At 47.5% G+C, this 14,298-nt stretch overlaps 1 protein-coding gene across 3 annotated transcripts in view; it reads right to left on the bottom strand.

The window, feature by feature from the left end:
- The window catches only part of LIPC (lipase C, hepatic type), a 133,052-nt gene extending 119,929 nt beyond the window's left edge, over positions 1 to 13,123 (bottom strand). For 2 of the 3 annotated variants that reach the window (XM_025884496.2, XM_073877081.1), the window contains exon 1: positions 12,997 to 13,123. In XM_025884496.2, the coding sequence (XP_025740281.1) occupies positions 12,997 to 13,081 (85 nt within the window). In that variant the 5' untranslated portion in view covers positions 13,082 to 13,123. Of the gene's footprint in view, positions 1 to 12,411; positions 12,486 to 12,996 lie in introns of those variants that run through there. The other variant, XM_073877080.1, reaches the window with a different exon arrangement.
- Positions 13,124 to 14,298: the final 1,175 nt, after the last annotated feature.

Raw genomic sequence — 14,298 nt, 5'->3', positions numbered from 1 at the left:
GAGGAGGCCCCAGGGTTTATCTTCCCAGGCCTGCCTTGTCCCCAGTGGCCGACCCTCCAGTTTTCCTTTTGGGTCTGCAGGGGGTGAAGACAAGGGAGGCAGGCACTCTGGACAAAATGGCAGCTGACCCTGGGCCTTTTCTCCTTGGCCGAGGCCCCGGGCGAGTCTAGGAAACAGCCTGGCTGAAGACAGCTTGTGTGGGAAAATGGCCTCTCAAAGCTAGAGAGAGCCATTGTATGGGCTCACGCTGAGCACACTCCAGCAAAGATGATTGGTCTTTCAGGCACCTCGCCAGAGGGTAAGTTTTATCACTTACCCGCAATATGAGCCAGATAAATGGCTCCTTCTTGGTTTCCTGCCAGTTATTGCTCGTGTAGCCAGAAAGTCTTAATCATGCTGTTGAAAGAGGCTGAGCCCCCTCCCCCCACCAGCTGCCAGCTGGCTCCTGGGCCTCTCAGCTGGGCCATGACTTCCTGCACCCCCCCCGCCCCCCAGCAAAGGCTCCCCTGTTTGGGCCTGATTCAGAGCGCGCCGACTTACTACTCACTTTTCAGTCTCATGTATATTTATAAAGCTCTTTTCCTAACCCTGAAGCCCCTTAGGGTTGCTGCCAAAGCTCAAACAGAACAATGATATATCCATAGTGTCCCCAGTACAGGGTCCGGGACCCGGGTCAGAGCAGAGTCTTGAAAGTGTTTGCTGGATGTTTAGGTGTCGGTTGTGTCCCCCACCCCTCTCCACATTCGTATGTTGAAGTCCGACCCCTCGGAATGTCTGAATGTGGCCATCTTTGGAGATAGGGTCTTCAAAGAGGTGATGAGGGTTAAGTGAGGTCACTGGCATGGGCCCTAATCCCATATGATTTATAAAAGAGGACATTAGGACAGACACGCACTGAGGGACACCATGTGAAGATAAAGAGGGGACAGTGGCCAACTACAAACCAAGGAGGGACGCCTCAGAAGAAACCAAACTCTACGAACACCTTGATCTTAGACTTCTAACCTCCAGAACTGGGAGAAAAGAAATTTCTGTTGTTCGGGCCCTTTGTTAGGGCAGCCCCAGCATGCGAGTGCACTAGAGGAGTACTGAACTCGCTGGAGTTCCGGCACAGGTCTGGCAGAGAGCTGGTGTGTGGCTGAATCTGTGAGTAAATCTACATCCCAGATGCCATCCATCCAGTGTGGACTTCCCTGCTTGAGTCGGTCATTTGGGTGTCTCCCCGGGGCGGGGAGGGCATAGGCTAACGGCCACCCTCCCTTATGAGTCTTCCTCCAGCTCTTTCTTTCCTTTTTTTTTCCCCCCCAAGATTTTATTTATTCATTTGAGAAAGAGAGAGAGCACAAGCAGGGGGAGAGGCAGAGGGAGAGGGAGAAGCGGACTCCCCACTGAGCAAGGAGCCTGACATGGGGCTCGATCCCAGGACCTGGAGATCATGACCTGAGCCGAAGGCAGACGCTTAACCATCTGGGCCACCCAGGCGCCCCACCTCTAGCTCTTTTTGATTCAACATCACCCATCCTTTTCATGAATCTCAAGGGTGGGAGCCCCTCCCTCTGTGTGGCATGAAGGTGGTGGCCAGGGAATGGACATGGACATGCCAAAGGGACCTAGTTATGGAAAAACAGCAAGACCTGTGTTATAGGCTGCAGGGGGAGTCTCATGAGAGGAGCGTTCTCAGGTGTTCTCTTGGCGTCAACAAGTCTCAGAGAAGCCTTGAAGAGTCCAGCTCTGTGAAAGCAACCCTGTACCTAGAGGATTCTTGAGGGAATAAAAACGTTTTAGCTTTTTAAAAGTATCCTGGATTATCTTCAGTTGGCCCAGAATTTTCAGTCTTGGCCTCATGGGGCCTCTCCTTTCTCCAGGCTGCCTGGGTTTGTGTTTGTACCTTGTTTACGAGCTTGACTTTGGGAACCAGGTATTGTGAAGGAAGCTGAGATACGAGGAACCAGAACTTTGTCCACACACAGGTTTCCTGCTGGGTGTGGCCATCACTCATAGTGGGTGTGGGGAGGGTAAGCGTTTGGTTAGAAGTGGTCAGGCCCAGAGAGGCTCAGAGTATGTCCCAGGCTCCCCTGGCACTGACACCCACAGTAGGATACTCTGAAGGCCAAGATCCCCGTGTGGGCTCTGAGGGGGACACCAGCATCACCAGAAATATGCATCAGTGAGAATCCCCGGGACCTTGGGAGGCTCCTCTCGCCCCTGGCCCTTCGGGCAAGCCCACGTGGGCGTCTGGCCCTGGAGGAAACTGGCATGGGGAAAGAAATGGTCTGATGGTCATTTACTGCTTGGATTGTTCTTACAGAATTGTGCCTTTGTCCTCCTGATGTTTGGGAGCCTTTGAATCGCTCAAGGCAATTGAGTTGCCCTAGGGTTAAGGCAGTGGGCAATGTCTCATGTTTAAAGGGCATAGAACTTGGCTTTCATATTTTTCTCTCCCGTTAACATTTAAACAGCTGATTTCAGATGAGGCAGCCAATGATGGTCTGAGGGCACCATGGTGACCTCTTAACGAGTCCCTCTGACACCCGGGGTCTCAGTGCTAGAAGGGACCCTGCATGCCACTCAAGGGAAATCGGAGGCCCAGGAGGTGAAGGCAGCCCCCCCAAGACCAGGCAGCGGGCACAGAGGAGCTGAGAGACCTCGAAGACACTCCCCGAGGTGCTTGGGGTGTGAGAAAATGGAAACAAAACACAGCAGCACCAAAAACCAGCCCTGTGGACAGCCGCACCAGGATGTTCCCAACTGAACACAGACGATGGCCACAAAACAGAAACAGTGTGCTGCCAGGACCTTCTAGGTCTATGTCTGCAACAAGACAAGAGGAACCAAGAAGGTGACTAACCACTCCCCTCCCCCAACCCACAGCAGCAAAGGCCGCCCCTGTACCAAACCAGCACTAGCCCCACCTCCCCTTCCTGCCGGCTACGTCGTTATGGACTAGGTCATGCAGTCGGGAGTTTACAGTAACCACCTGATTATTAAACTACGAAAACATCCGGTCATTGAGTTGCCCACCCTCCGCTTGACAGACTCCAAGCCGGAACGGTCCTCGTGCCCCCCTTCTCCGTCTCAGCCCGCAAAACCCAATCTCCTGAGAAGCCCCCCTTAACATCTCCCACTGCGATACCCCAGGCTTTCTCTGGGGTGGAGTCTTTCTTGCTGCAGTTAAGGTCAATAAGCCTTGAACTTGAGTGTGATGAGTGTGCCCCTGGTGGTCTTTCGTTGGTGAACTTTTACATCTGTCAGTTGGGCGCACTGATACCTGCCCAATAACGATTCTTTACAGGGATGTTGTAAGAGGCAAGAGGCGTGACGTGGGTGGGAAGGAGTTTTTCAGGTTGAAATTGCTCTGGGTCTCTAAGCTAGTGCGATGTGGAATTTCCAAATGGTTCTCTTTCCAGACTTAGAATACAATACTTTTTAAATGGAAGATTCCTATTCAAGCCTGTTTTGTGCGCCTGCCTCATTTCATTGGCGTAAATCCCTCCTACGATTTAGTGGGAGGAATAGCAATTAACACGAAAACTTCAAAGACATTTGTCCAAGGCTGGGGCCTGCCTGGGAGGAAGATCTGAGTGTTTGTGGGTGCCTGCCTAGTGAGGTTGCCGAGCTGGTGACTTCTGAGCACCACCCCTGTCTTTTCCTGCTGATACCATTGCTTCCACGAGGGAGTGGCTGTGGTTTCAGCCAGGCTGAGAGATAAAGCCAACCACCCAGCAAAAAGGCAGCCAGCAGCCTCATTCCTCCTTTTTTTTTTAATTTTTTTTTTTTTTTTTAAACACCAGCCTCAGTGGTGGCCCTGTTGCTCCAGGGTGAGGGCCAAACTCCATAGCCTGGCCTCGGAGACCCTCACCTCCGGCCATTTCTTTTTAGGGGGCCCACCCTGGGCCGCAGCAAACGTCTCTGGGCTTCCCAATTTCATGATCCTTTTTCAAGTGTCCAAGACTTGTTTATGCTTTTCCTTCTGCTTGCCATGTCCTTCCACATCTTTTCCTTCAGAACTCAACCCAGATATCACTTCCTCTATCTTTCCAGCTGACCTCTTCTGCCTCAGGGCCTGATGATGTTTTGTACGTGATGTTACTTGTGCACTTACCACATTGTATTGAAATTATGCTTCTCCCGATCTCTAATCTACGCAGCCCGCCCCGCACGCACGGACACTTGCAGCTGTAGGGAGCCAGAGACCCCGTCAGCTGGGAAGCTCCTTGATGAAATGAAATGTGCTTTTTCATTTTTGTATCTACAGGGATGCGGTTTGGTACTGACCATGGGGCCTGGTACACAGTAGGTGGTTAATGAATGCTGTAATTTGCTGCTGTTGATCTTGTTATGTTTCAGTATCAAGCAGGATGTTGTTTTCACTATTTGGGATTCTCTTGGGACAAGGAAGCTGGAACATTTGTCACTGGAAAGTTTTTCGCAATCAGAATGGCCAGTCCTCGTCAACTGAGAATCCACGGCTCTGCCTAGCTTTTGGAAATGCCCGGCTTATCTGAAAAGAATTTTCCTGATCCTGTTTTCAGGCCTTCCGAGGAGAGGTTCACTGTGTATGGTTCATTAGCTATTGCAGCTAGCAATTTCCCACCAATTACAAGTAAGTCTCAGCTTAGGGATTTCTCTTCATTTCAAGAATCACTTTCTTTTTGCCATGCCCATATTTTATTTTGGAGGAATAAATTGTCACGAATGTCGTGGGGTTTTTGTATTATTTGGGCTACAGTTACCCCTGAGGGAGGTAAAAATGCAGGATCAGTCAATGTTGATTACACCCCCTTCCCTACCAGAAAACTTCAAAATGAAGCCAGGTTTGCCCCGGAGGCCTGTGTTATTTCTGTCGGAAAAGCCCGAAGCCTGGAAGTCGGGACGCCTGGATTCAAGTCTTGTTTTGCCATTGACTAGCTATTTTGTTTTCCTAGTAGTTTTCCACGTGTTGTCCCAGATCAGTAACAGCACTTGGAACCATGTTAGAAATGCAAATTCTCAGGCCTGCCCCAGGCCCCACTGAATTAGAAAACTCTGCAGCCAGGGTCCAGAAATCTTACTTTAACATGATTTATTTATTTAAAAAATATAGTAGGATTATTTATTTTATGAATAAGATTTAAGATGACCTTATTTTAATAAGATTCCGATGTACACTGAAGTCTGAGAACCACCAATCTGGTCAAGGCCACTTTATCATTTTGATATAAATTTATGTTTAAAATTATTCAAGTCATTAAAGTAAATATACTACACACACACACACACACACACTATAACATTATAAAAATTTTGGAAGAGACAAAAATTTAGATATAAATTCAACTGAAGTATAAACATTCTTGTACATTTTCTTCTAGTATTTTTTTTCCTCACACGTATTTTCACAGGGTTGTAATCACCAGGACCCGCACAAGGTTTTTCCTGCTTAACATAAATACTGTAAATACTATTTAGTCCTGCCACCTCCACATCTTCATCAGAACTATTCTGAAAGGCCACACAACACTTCACAGAATAGCTGTGTCTTGGGTACTTCACCAGACCCGGGTGAACTTGTGTATGTGGAGGTGAAAATGCTCTTGGACAGAGAAGGAGGCCTCCCCTTTGAGGCTTTTGATTTTCTCTTCATCTCGCCCCTCCCCACCAAGCACCACTGTGGAAAAATCAAAACTATGAGTGTTCCTGGAAATAGAGTCATGAACAGAGAGGAAAGCAAGGTTAGCCAACAACCCTGAGTTTTCGAAAACAGAGTCATCCAGAAACTGGGATTCTCCCAAGCTTGAAATCCCCTCCTGAAATCCTGAAGCAGCTGGGTCCTCACTGCGCTACCTTGTGGCTGTGTCTATGAATTGCACCTTCTCTTGACAAGCATGGCCGGCACCCCAGCCTTTCAGTGTGGAGGAGCCTTTTGGAGTCTGTCTCCTTGCCTTAGACTGGTGCCTGAGGGGGAGCTCCCCTCCCTGCAGGACTGGCTGTGCTCCCTCCCATTGTCCTGGTTTCCACACGGGCTGAGGTCCAGCCATGACCCCCAGCCTGCTTGGCAGGGATCCAGATGTCCTGCTTGGCCCTGGCCAGTCCCTTTCCCTAGTGGGTGGACCTCAGCCCCCAGCAGAGAGGGCCCCTCTGTCAAAAGGACACCCTCCTGGGAGCCTGCATATAATCACCCTCCTGGCTGTGAGAATGGCTGTCCCCCTGCCTTCCATGGATCCCGTGGATGTCAGGGACACCAGGCTGAGGTCAGCGTGGACCCATTCCCGTGGAGAATGTAACTGGGAGTGCTCAGCCCTGCCTGGGGACCAGCCCCCACTCTCCTTTCCCCTCCCTGATGACTGGCCTACGAAGACCCAGCATGCCTTGTGGCCCCGTGGCAGCTGGTGCGGGAAACAGGGCGGGGAGAAGGTGGCAGCGGGCATCTCTGAACTGGCTAGTTGGCTTTTGGCTGGATTACTCACTTGGTGATTCACGGGCTACGGTCGTATCCCCAGTCCCAATCAGTTCCTTCCACAATTTGCCACTCCGTTTCTTTTTGAAAAAATGTACTATTCACTTGACCCAGAATGAAAGAAGACGGGTGCAAGTCCTGGGTCCCCTGGGAAAGGCAAGCAGGGTGGAAGGCAGGTCTGTCCTCTTACCCCAGGCTTGTCCTCTCTGGGTGTGTTACCCTCAGGAGGGCTCGAGGGGCTGGGCCAGGAAGTATGGCAGTGGATGGGATCTGCCCTTCAGCAGAGAGAAGATAGCATGTCATCAGCATGCTGGACCCTGGCTCCCTGTGCACTCCCAATGAGCGAGCTCCATCTCTGGATGTCACCTGCAACATTACTCACAAATGACCTTCCCTGCAATTGTAGAGGCCTATCAGGAATTCGTAGGTCCCACTGGGGGGATAATTCTGGGCCTGAGCCTATGATAGTGGAGGTCTGAAGTGACAGTGCTAGGTACGGCCCTTTCCCAGTGGTGCCCTTGGGACGACACATCCAAGACCAATCTAATTGCAGCTAATCAGGATTTTTTTATTTTATTTTAATTCTTTCTCTTACTTATAAATACTTAAAAAAAACAACAACCCCACACTCTATGGCCTTAAAAATTCTTTATCTATCTATCTATCTATCTATCTATCTATCTATCTATCTATCTATCTTTAAATATACTTCTAATCCTTAGCCATATACATGTATATCGGTTTTTCATAGTTGTGATTCCATAGGTAGGTTATTTAATCCTGTTTTCTCCCCCACTTTATTGTGTGTAGAATTTCCGTATACTTACTTTTAAAAGCTACAAGACCAGTTGTTATTTAACTTTTTGGAGGTCACAGGTCCCTTTGATAATCTGCCAATCTTATGACCTCTCTCCCCCAGTCAAAGTGCACAGACGGCTCGGCCTTGGGTGCCATCCGACGAGGCAGCAAGACTCTCCGATGCCACCCCCCCTCAAGCCAGGTTAATATCGCTGGTGTTACACTGTGAGTGCCCGAGGGCCAGCATTAAGCCTTCCATTTGTGAATTCTGTCTTGATTACCCCCAGAAGTGCCTGGAACTTTTAGTACTTTAGTAGGCATTTGAAACAATACTTGTTTAAAGTTGGACTTCGTGCTAGCTGGATGGTTTACTGTTAGGCATTCCAGTTGCTTCCAGTGTTTGGCACTTGGGACCCAGGCCAGCTGTCAATCTACCTACCCGCGATTTGCTTTTCTTTTCTTCATCCCAGAAGGCCTGTTTTGGGGAGGTGTTTGGACTTGAAAAACATGTGCCCCTTCCGGGCTCTGTACCTTTGCTTATGCACAAGGAAACCCTCCTTCTCTTTTGCTCCAGTTCCACCCTGTGAGACCGTGCTCAAATGCTGCCGGCCTCCCCAGAGCTCTCCCTGTGCTTGGAAGTCACCCTTTGGCCTCTCCCCTTGCTCCTTGTTCTAGTCCTTTTGGGTTGCTGTAACAAAGTGCCACAGACCGGGGGGGCTCATAACAACGGAAATTTATTTCTCGCGGTTCTGGAGGCTGGAAGTCTGAGACCTGGGTGCCAACGTGGTCAGATTCTGGTAAGCGTCTGCTTCCTGTTTTCCTCACAGGCTGGAAAAAGAGCAAGCTCTCTGGAGTCCTTTTTATAAGGGCACTAATCCCATTCAGAGGGCTCCACCCTTATGACCGAATCATTTCCCAGAGGCCGCACCTCATATACCGTCATATTGGGGTTAGCACTTCAACATGAATTCACAGGAAACACAAACATTCAACCCACTGTACTCCTCTCTAGTGGTACTCATCACATTCTGTATCCCAGTCCAGAAAATTTTATATACACATCTTATCTCCTTTATTAGACTCAGTGATATGCTTCATTTTAATATGCCTCTGCTCTGTAAGACAAAGTTATTTTCAGTAATATTGCAAAAATCAGGAATTGTTGTTTTCTTAATTGGTTCTTTAGTTTTAGAGCAATGAACAATTTAAGAGGAAGAACACATTGCAACTTTGAAGATATTCAAATGCATTAAGAGTATTTCCTGTAAGAACTAAAATTTTTACTTACCAAACAAAATATAGTTGAGTCTTGGAATAACACAGATTTGAATTGTGTGAGTGCAAATATAAATGGATGATTTCCACCCCCCATAAATACAGCACAGTACTGTAAATTTATTTTCTCTTCCTTATAATTTTTTTTTTAAAGATTTTATTATTTGACAGAGAGAATCACAGCGAGAGAGGGAACACAAGCAGGGGGAGTGGGAGAGGGAGAAGAAGGCTTCCCACCGAACAGGGAGCCCGATGTGGGGCTCGATCCCAGGACCCTGGGATCATGACCTGAGCCGAAGGCAGATGCTTAACGACTGAGCCACACAGGCGCCCCACCTTATGATTTTCTTAATAACATTTTCTTTTCTCTAGCTTACTTTCTTGTAAAAATACATATAATACATATACAGGTATGTGTTAATCAACTGTTTTTTATGTTATCAGTAAGGCTTCTGGTCAACAGTAGGCTGTTAGTAGTTAAGTTTTGGGAGAGTCAAAATTGTATGCGGATTTTCAACTACATGAGGGGTCGGTGCCCCTAATCCACGCGTTGTTCAAGGGCCAACTGTATTACACGTCCCGGTTCATTGTAATATCTGTCTTACTGTTTTATACTGTAAACATAACTCTAAGTGGTCACACAGGAACAGCATGGAAGTTCTCAGGTTTTGCTTCTTTGTCTTCACAATCACTATGGTATCATCCTTGATTTTGAATTTGCTGTTTAAATGTAGGAGAATGCAGTAAGTACCACAGGGGTTGGAGACATGAGATGGTCAAAGCCAGCTGGGAGGATTCGAAACCATGACACCTGCAGTGAGCACGTCACCTAATGGGTGAGTGTCAGGGGCCAGCCACATAATGGGGTGTTCTCAAAATTAACATCGATGGAGAACATCATATTTATTAAAGGATAAGAATAAAAATGTGATCATCTGAAGGTTACATATATATTAATGAAACTCAACAGTAGCCATGGCAGTTGTTTGCCACTTTGGTCAAAAAACCATTTTGAGGGGGTAGGAGGTTTATTTTTATTACTGACGTTATTGAGAATTGTGATAATGAAAAAAAGACTAACTTTTAGGAGGTTCTTTTATTGTATTTACATTCCCTCTGGAAGATGACCTCCTTATTACTGACTTCTGTGGTACATGGCTCCCACCTCCCCACCCCTGGTCCACCCCTGATTTGACAGCTCTGGGTGGGGTTTAGGGCTGGGGACTGGCTGGGCAGTTGTACACTGTCTACTGCCCGAATCAGTGGTTCTGTGTGTGCGCCAAGGCCCAGGGGATGGCTTGTATGTGGCCTATATGTGAGGCCAATTTTCTTCATGTACTCCAAACAAAGCATCACATCACAATCCACTAAATACAGAAACAGAAGAATCCAGCCCTCTCCCATGATGCCAGACATTAAAGAAATTGGCAACACTTCTTTGTAAAACAATGTCACTCTTTGGACTCCCTTTTTATTGTTGATGTTTGGAAAATACCAGGCATTTCTCATAATAGTATATGTATTGACATGTGATGGGTTTGCTGTTATTTTTAAAGGCATTAACATTTACAAAACTTTCTCAGTTTTGGTCTCTAATGTGGTAAATATTGATAGCTGTATTCCATACAAAGAAAGCTCTTTGGGGTCCTAAAGAATGTTTCAGAATGTAATGGCATCCTGAGACCAAGAAGTTTGAGAGCAGCTGTGTTCATGCCCTGCCTTATATATATGGCGCATCCTGGTGCACAGTGGCGGAATGAGTGAGGGACTGGGTGGGTGCGTGTCAGCTGCTTCCGGGCTTTGGAAGCTGCAGCTGGGATGGGAGGGAGGGAGGGGCAGCCCCCCTGGAGGCAGTGGTGGACAGCTGGAGGGTGGGGTTGCTGGGGGCTGGAAGCGGCAGCTTCCATTTGAGAGCAGTATTGGCTGTCATGGCAACACCAGTGGGGTGGGCCTGAGCCTCAAGCGTTGAGGTCTGGGGAGGAGGGTGATAGTAGCTCTGTGTCCTGGGGTCTTCAGGAGGCTCCCCATAGCCTGTTCCCCTTGATGCTGACAGATTGGAACAACAGCCCCAATCTGTCTTTCTGGATGGGACCTGAGCGGAATTGTTTTCGAGAGGCCTCTGGCTGTCCACGCACTGGGAGTGAGCACAGTGGAAAGAGAGGCCTGGAGCCTCAGCCAGACAGATCGAGCTCTCTGTGCTTCTCCCTGCTTTGCTCTGAACAGCCATGGGACCCCCGCCGGTCCCCTAAATGCTGGCTGACTCTCCACCATGGCGAGGACACATACTGGGTGCATAGTACCTTAGTGGGTCCATGAGTCAAGTCACTCAAAAACACAAGAGGCTGGGAGGGGTGGAGTTAAGGAAGAAAGGTCCTTGGGGGGAGTTCTTCCTGGCCCATGGCTAGTGACAGTGGGAGCTTGGTATGGACCAGAGTCTCCCAACACTCGACCTACTATGGACACTTTGCCCTGGTTAACTTGTTGTGGGGACTGCCACAAGCATTGTAGCATGTTTAGCGGCATCCCTGGCCTCTGCCTACCACATGCCAATAGCACTCTCTCCCCAACTGTGACAATTAAACATGTCTCTGGACATTGCCAAATGTCCCCTGGGGGACAGTTTTGCCCCTGGTTGGGAACTGCCAGTCGAGATACCTGTCTGACAAGGCCTCCGCGGCGGGCGCTTGCTTCCAGCCAGTCTTGGAAGGCGCACCAGCATCATACACACAGATCTGGCTCACTCCTTGCAGGAAGAATTCTGCCAAGGGATTCTGCTCTCAAGGGAACAAGAGACCTCTTGACTCTGATCTTTTCCCCTGAAGAACCTTCCTGCTAGTTGTGGCTGCTTCCCTCAGCTTTTGGACAAACCAGGCCCTGGGACAGCAGTAGCTGACCAACACAAGGTCCGTTGAAGGAAGTCTGGACAATGCCCAGCAGCCTGGGGGAGGCCGTCCTGCCCTACAGCCTCCTCCTTGGCACTGATGGCTTCCAACCTCTGCGTCTCCACTAAAAAACACTCTGGGCCAATCGACAGCACCATGGATAAACGGAGGGAGGTATATTCACAGGACGGAATGCTTCTGCCACCAGAATGAATGAGTCACCACCACATACACGTGCCCCGGATGAAGCTCACCAGTGTAATGTTGAGTGAAAGAAGCCAGAAGCAAAAGAGCACATGCTTTATGCTTTCATTAACGAAAAGTTCCCCTAAAGGCAAAATAATCTATGTTAAGGCTCAAGGGGTACACAAGGGAAGCTTCTCGGATGCAGGTTCCGACTACGAAGCAAATTCATTGGGCAGTTAAGATACAGGCACTTTTCTTGATATATATTATACTTTGATAGGAAATAAGCAAACAAAAACAACATTCTGGACCGAAGGTCAGGACAGGTCCTTCAGCAAAATCCTCATCCACCCAGGGAATAAAAATCATCAGCAATTTTGCCTGTTTGGCTCTAAATTCTTATTGTCATTTTTGGACCTGACTTCATACACAGAATGATGTATGTAAAATAATGAGCACATGCTTGGCACAGAAAATGCTCAGTATATGGTAAATAATTAATACTACTAATCAGTTATTAACCAGCCTACGATATAAAATAATACTAAAATTTAAAAACATTTTCTTTAAAGGGAAAACAAGATTCTGGAATTTGCAGGGATATTGGTTACTAAATTCCTCACTCTCAAGGTTTTTGGAGCTCCTTCCAAGCATAGTCTTTGAGGAAAGAAAAATCTAAAATTTCTACCTTAGAGTTACTAGCTCCTGACCAGTAACCAGCACACACAAAAAGTCCCAAATACCTGTCTATTTGGTCACATTGTTCAGTTTACTTCATATCTGTCACTTATTGATCCAATGCCCTGTTCAGCCAGGAACCGGGAATCCACCTACCTGATCAAACATTTGGATCTGTCTTTGGCCATCAGTCTAGTTTATGAATTTACAGATCAAACAGGTGTGACTGCTGTTGGATTCCTCAGTCTCACAGTAAACCTTTGGCAGAAAAAAATGAAGTCCAGACAATGTGCAACGCTGTCTCTCCTTTAGACCTGACTGGAAACAGGACTCTACAAATCCCTCTCTCCTCCCAGAGAGCCAACAATCAGACAACCTCAGCGAGACGGAGCATTTCGTTGCAAGCTGTGTTCCCCAGCCACAAATTAGATGCCAAATTAGCGCTCAGGAAGATCCAAAACTCTTTCAGATCATTCTCCATCCAAGTCTTAGCTTGACTAGTTCTGAATCAGACATGGGAGAGACTTCATTGTAAGCTGCAAGTGCGTTTAGACTGCTACCCCCAGAAAAATCTTCTTAAAATTTCAATCTTGCACAAATGGCAGCTTGTCCTGTGACCTGTGACGCCACTAAGAACCAAACTCTGTCCCACACCGTCAAGAACCCCTTGGATTCATCGCAAAGACAGACACTTTAAAAAGAAAATCCATGCCCATCTCCGCAGAAAAGGCAGGCTCTTACCTAGTCCCAGGCTTTGTCCATGGGCACTTGATTGGATAAAGACGCACAAAACCAAGAAAATAGAGACACACGGGGGACTTTCCATTTCTCCTGTCTCACCCAGGGTCCGAGGTCTTCTTGCTAATTTCTGAAGTTAAAGAGACCAGATTGCCTATTGATACTTTGTTAGGGACGCCTGCTCATTAATAATTAACCTTTAGCCATGGTATCCAGTGTTCGCTTCTCTGACTAGCCCCCCACCCCAGGTCCAACTATTTCGAATACAACACAGGTTGATGTACAAAAGCTCTTTTTAAATCCTGATACATTTTGAAAATCAAATATCTTGTCATATATTCTTACCTTCTTGGGCCAAGGTCACAGTTCCAAATTAATCAATTTAAAGTTAATGTGTTTGGAAATTCTGTCAAAGGTCAGGGGTTGCCTTGCTCTCCCTCTGTCATCACTGCGTTGGGGATGTTGGCTCATGGCAGAGGTATTTCAAATTGCAGGCTAAGCACAAAGAAAAAGAAAAGGGCTCTGGGAGGCAGAGGGCTACCGGAGGGTCCATTTTCTGTTGGGTTTAGCAAAATTGCTGGTGCTTGAAGTTAAAGAGTGGTGGGACGATGTTTCTATAGCTGAAAGGGACAGAAAACCTCTAACGTCAGTGTAGGAAGGAGCAAAGGTGCAGGACTGGATGCCTTTGCTGGGGGCCCCTTTGGGAGATGACCCTAGAATAAACTCTCCTCCTCTGTGCTAATTAACGCTCCCACTGTGTAGAGGACTGAGAAGTCAGGCCACTCAGCAAAACCAGGCAGGGGAAATGTTCCTGTGTGCAACTCTCATGATATTCCTTGGGTCTCTAGTTTTATTTAAACTTTATTTGTTCAACTTTTTTTTTTTTTTTTTTTGCATACCTACTATATGCCAGGCACTGTTTTAGGCACTTGGGACATTCAAGTGAACAAAACAAATGAACATTCCTGTCTTTGTGAAGCTTGTGTACCCTTGGGGGTGGGAGGGCTCAGATGATAGACAATAGACACAATAAATCAGAGATTTATAGAGATTGTAGAATACAGTGAGAGCTATGGAAAAAGCAAGTATAGCACAATTACGGGGGTGGGGGAGGTAGTGATTTTTGAAAAACTATTTAAAGATTTTATTTATTTATTTGAGAGAGAAAGCACGAGCGGGGTGAGGGGCAGAGCGAGAAGCAGATTCCTGGCTGAGCAGGGAACCCAACACGGGGCTTGATCTCAGAATTCCGGGATCATGACCTGAGCTAAAGGCAGATGCTCCACCAACTGAGCAACCCTGGCG

Source organism: Callorhinus ursinus, unplaced genomic scaffold, assembly GCF_003265705.2.
Source record: "Callorhinus ursinus isolate GAN/ISIS: 27379988/994484 unplaced genomic scaffold, GSC_fseal_2.0 scaffold25, whole genome shotgun sequence".
Classification (NCBI taxonomy): Eukaryota; Metazoa; Chordata; class Mammalia; order Carnivora; family Otariidae; genus Callorhinus; species Callorhinus ursinus.
The sequence above is the reverse complement of the archived record's forward strand: the minus strand, read 5'-3'. Positions and strand labels throughout refer to the sequence as shown.